General features: G+C 38.9%; 1 protein-coding gene across 1 annotated transcript; it reads left to right on the top strand.

The window, feature by feature from the left end:
• The first annotated feature begins 265 nt into the window (after positions 1–265).
• LOC121917938 (1-aminocyclopropane-1-carboxylate synthase-like protein 1) lies at positions 266–5,008 on the top strand. Its single transcript, XM_042444054.1, has 4 exons — positions 266–376; positions 1,614–1,659; positions 1,805–1,946; positions 3,995–5,008. The coding sequence occupies exons 1-4, from the start codon at positions 321–323 to the stop codon at positions 4,150–4,152; spliced, it is 402 nt and encodes a 133-aa protein (XP_042299988.1). The 5' UTR covers positions 266–320; the 3' UTR covers positions 4,153–5,008.
• The last annotated feature ends 6 nt before the right edge of the window (positions 5,009–5,014 follow it).

Here is a 5,014-nt window from a genome sequence, read left to right on the forward strand (position 1 = left end):
TTCTTTGTGGGAAAAACTAACTATTCAAGGGAGAATTAGATCAAAGCTGCCTTCTGTCTTTATCAGTGTGTGTCAGAGAAAAGGAATTATTTATAGGGGAAACCTGATGTTGATTGAGGTTTTCCTGCAGGGAGAGAGTGACTGTAGCTGGTAGATATGATGCTTTAGCTCCTTTTGGCTCTGTGATTTGGAAATTATTTTCATAGGCAGCTCCAAATTCCTGCTACCCAGTAATCTCCCTACCCATTACTGAAAAAATTCCCTCTCTTTTTATCTTCTGTCCTAGGCATGAATTGCATGTTATTGTGGATGAGATCTACATGCTGTCAGTTTTTGATGATTCTGCCACATTTCACAGTGTGCTAGAAATGGAGAGGTAAATCCAATTTCAGTGTTTTAGTCACCTATTAGTGACACTTGTCAATAATGTAAAGCTTGGTGAAAAAAATAGTACTAAGTTAACAGCATTCTGGCAAAGAATGATTTCAGAGATGTACAAGGCCCTCCCATGTCAGAAATTGGAACTACACAATTTCTTTGTAAGAACTAGTGTGATACATTCCTTTGTAATTTGGGAAGAAAATGCTTCCTGTGCTTCTTCACCAGAATAGCCAGGGGTAAGCATGGGTTTCTAACACCATTTGTCATCAGTGTTAGCTTTTTCAATTCTTAAGGGAGAAGCACACTGTACAATTAGTCTTGATATTTCTTTGCATTTACAGGGCATTTGTTTCAAGCACTTCCCAGCACATTTAGAACAGGGATGGGAACTGTATAACCCTCCAGATATTGTTGGGCTAGAGATCTCATCAGCCCTAGCCAGTATATTCAGTGGTGAGGAATGCTGGGAGATGGAGTTCAGCACCCATCTCGAAGACTGAACTGTTCTCAGCCTTGTGTGAAAACAATTAAGTCTGTAAACGTTTGTGTGGTCACTGTAAACATGTGTGTGTGGTCATTTGGTGAGAAACTAAATTAGGTTTTCCATATATGTAAACAGAAGAGAAGCCTGAGCACAGTGGAGATGGGGTGAGGGAGAGTTCCCTGCTGTGGTCCTGTTTTTTGTTTTAAGTACTCTGCTGTTTGTATTTTCAATGGCAGTTTTCACTGAAATGCAAATGTTATATTATTATCATTGTTATACATCACCTTTCGTTCAGTATGTTCAAGGCAGTGTACATGACTTTCTTCCTTTTAGCTTCAGAATAGTCCTGTAATGTGGGTCAGGTTGATAAAGAGTGACTGCCTCAAAGCCTCCTGGTTACTTTCTTGGCTCAGTAAGGGACCTGAATCTGAATCTCCCACATCTCAGTTCAGTACTCTAATCATGAAACCATACTGGCTGACATAGCAGTTGGAGTGAGTGTTTTGTGATGACTGTTACATGAAAAGAAAAATGTCTCTGTCGATGCTATCCTTAGACTACATGCACTTTTCTGTATTTATACCATGCACATTAAGTCTAGTTTGGCTCTTAAGAATGAAGCCTTAATTTTTAAAAACACAGCACAATGAACATGTAATGTCATCTGGAGAATTGAACTGCTGGTCTCATATCAAGAAAGCTCTGCAATTGTTGCTAAAATTACTGTTTTAATTTCCTTTATTTGCAGATTACCCGATCCACAGAGAACCCATGTCATGTGGGGAACTACTAAGGTGAGTGCTATTTTCTCAAGTTCAGGTGGTATTATCTCAAAGACCTGGACCATGTGTGAGAAACTGAGTAACAAAATATTGGTTGGATAAAAAGATATACTCATGTTATAATGGCGTAATTATTTGACCTACTCCACACTGACAGGATTTTGCTATCTCTGGCATTCGGTTTGGAACCTTGTACACACTAAATCAAGATGTCATCAGTGCTGTTGCTTCCTTGTGTTACTTCCATGGAATCTGTGGACCTATGCAATACAAACTTGCACAGTTGCTCAGAGACAGAGGTGAGATACAGGATGTCTTGAGACCTTCAGTATTTTGTTCTTCCAAGTGACTTTTGCTGAAACTGCTGCTTTCCAGAACAGTGTTCATAATCTATATTATATTGAACCTTAGAAATTCTCTAGAGGAGTTTCAGAGAGTCCATAAGCTGACTGCAATAAAAGTATTATTTTGTTTGATTTCCATCCGGTATAAACAAGGGTCTATAGGTTCATTTGATTCTCAAAGGGATGCAGAACCCAAAAGAGGTTAAAAGTTATGAATCTCAGAATATATATTGAAGATGGCTGAAAAATTGGTGGAGCTGTAAATTTAAAAAGATACCCTAATGCAGTCAAGTATAAAATAATTCTGTTTATGAAGTCCTGTCCATATGAATACAAATGCACAAATGTATAAGGAGGAAAGCAAGATCGTGCTTGAGACCATACCCCCAACTTCTTTGCATTCATTCAAATGTATGAAAGGTCTGTTTTTGATATATGGCTGCAACACTATTTGTAACTGTGCTGTACCTACTCAGGGACACTTTTCAGACATTCTTGACAAATGCGTGGATATCATGAGTGTGTTGCCAACAATTGTATTGATACTGTTGGCAGGTCAGCAAGTGCAGCCTTTCTCTAATTCTCCATGTGTTCAGTGAATGAATGGAAGGATCCCTCTGCATTGTAGTTGGGTGAAGAAGATAGATAGTCAAATGTGTGTGAAACGTGCTTTTTAAAGGGTGCCTTCACACATTGCAACTCTTTGTGTACACCTAAACCAGATAAATGTCACTGTAATGAACAGACATGTGGTATAATCAAATAAGACAAGGAAGATTTTGAGTGATGTTTTAGCATTGAAATCTTTGATGATGGAGAAGGAGAAAGGAAAAATAAGAAAAAGCAGTAGGATGAGGTAACTATTCTAATGTCCTGCATGTGATGTGGATAGTGGTGGAAATTCTCAATGTATTTCTTATCTAAGACTGGTTCATATGTATAAGTCCTCATTCGATGGTTACCAGCAATGGTCTGTATATGGGAATGGGTCACAGATCAGATAAAACAGGCAGAATGTGCCCATTTCCTTTGTTGTTGTTGTTATTTGCCTTCAAATCAACATTGACTTATGGCAGCCCTATGAATGAGAGACCTCCAATAAGCCAGGTCATCCATTGACCTCAGGTCTTGTGAACTTGGGGCCATGGCTTCCTTAGAATCATAGAGTTGGAAAAGTCATCCATTCCAAGCCACTGCCATGTTGGAATACACAAAGCACTCCCAACAGGTGGCCAGTGAGCTTTTGTTTAAAAAAATCTCCAAAGAAAGAGACTTCACCACACTCTGAGGCAGCATATTCAACTGCTGAACAGCATTTACTGTCAGAAAGTTCTTCCCAATATTTAGGTGGAATCTCTTTTCCTGTAGTTTGCTTTGTGTACTTCTTTCTGGAACAACAGAAAATAAACTTGTTCCATCCTCAATATGATATCCCTTCAACTATTTAAACATGGCTACCTTGTCGCTTCTTAACCTTCTCTTCCCCAAGCTAAACATACCCAGCTCCCTAACCCACTCCTCATAAACTGCTCCTTGACTGAAGTCAGTCCACCTATGCAGTCTCCCCCTTTTTCTGCTACTTCTACTTTACCAAGCATTATTTTCTTATGAACTGAGTTGTATCATCTCATGATATGTCCAAAGTATGATAGCCTCACTTTAGTCATTTTCACTTCTAGTGAGAATTCAGGGTTGATTTTCTCTTAAAGCCATTCATTTGTCTTTTTTCATAGTCCATGGTATCCATAAAACTCTCATCCAGCACTATATTTCAGATGAGTTGATTTTCTTCCTGTCAGCTTTCTTCACTGTTCAGCTTCACATCCATGCATAGGAATTGAAAATACTATGGCCTGGATGATTCTGGCTTTGATATTTCTATGCCTGAAGCATAAGCTTTTCATTGGGGTTATTTCACACATTTAGCTGCAAAATCAACAAGAAATCAAGTTAGTATGTGGACGTGTTTGATCCTGCCCTAAGTGTCTTCTTTTCTTGGCTAGACTGGATCAACCAGGTGTTCTTACGGACCAATCATGACAGGCTGAAAGCTGCCCATACTTTTGTGACAGATGAGCTGAAGACCCTTGGGGTTCCCTTCCTCAATCGCAATGCTGGCCTCTTTGTGTGGATTGACTTCCGAAAGGTTAGTAGTCATTAGAGGAGACTGGATCCTCTGGATCAAACCCAAGGGTCCATCTGGCCCAGTATTCTTTTTAACAAGGGGAAGACAGATTGTTTTTGTAAGGAAGATAAACACCCAATAAGACTCATCTGTTGTTTGCATACAAAATCTGTTATTCAGATCCATAACAATTTTGGCTGGGGGAGTCTGGAAATTGTTAATTTCAATAATACCTTTTCCATGCTCTAAGTCATGGGTATACTGCATCAGAACATGAAGTTTCCACTTTGCTATTATAACAATTAGGCAATTATAGATCTATGCTCTGGTAAGCTATTCTGAGGAAGAGGAGTGACAGGTTAGCGCCCCCCCCTTTTTTTTTCTTTCTTTTATTATCTTCTATACAAGGAAAGCAAGTTCAGGAAGACTGCTCTGTATTGATACTCTCTGTAAAATATTGAACACTGACCTTTCAGGGTTTGAAATTGGATGGAGAGCTTCCACAGATAGCAGAGGCTCCCAAATGACAAAGCATCATGTGACACCAATAAGATTAATAGTTTTAGTATGACATGAGGTTTCATGGATGTATACAGTTTACTTGGTTATGGGTGAAATGAAGACCATGAATAGTGACCATTATATTATGAACAATGGTCAAAGCAAAACACAGACATCCTGGCAACAGGTATAACAGTGAGCATATGTGATGGAATAAGTATCTATTATCTGATATGAACATCCATTCCAATCACTAATCTTTCTTCAAAATCCCTTCACACTGTAAAGCAATGAAGAGATGAGTTTACAGGTGAGAATCTGTGTTGTTCTGTGCTGCTGAAATCACTAAAAGTCCTGTTGCATCTTGAGTGCTTAGTAACATTGGCCCTACACAAAA

This window comes from Sceloporus undulatus, unplaced genomic scaffold (genome assembly GCF_019175285.1).
Source record: "Sceloporus undulatus isolate JIND9_A2432 ecotype Alabama unplaced genomic scaffold, SceUnd_v1.1 scaffold_1895, whole genome shotgun sequence".
NCBI classification, from domain to species: Eukaryota; Metazoa; Chordata; class Lepidosauria; order Squamata; family Phrynosomatidae; genus Sceloporus; species Sceloporus undulatus.

Bases quoted from the DNA above. Each gene is read 5' to 3' on its own strand.
- LOC121917938 (XM_042444054.1), top strand. From the start codon at position 321: ATGCTGTCAGTTTTTGATGATTCTGCCACATTTCACAGTGTGCTAGAA. The intron at 377-1,613 runs GTAAATCCAATT...CTTTATTTGCAG, and splicing joins AGTGTGCTAGAAATGGAGAG to ATTACCCGATCCACAGAGAA. The intron at 1,660-1,804 runs GTGAGTGCTATT...CCACACTGACAG, and splicing joins TCATGTGGGGAACTACTAAG to GATTTTGCTATCTCTGGCAT.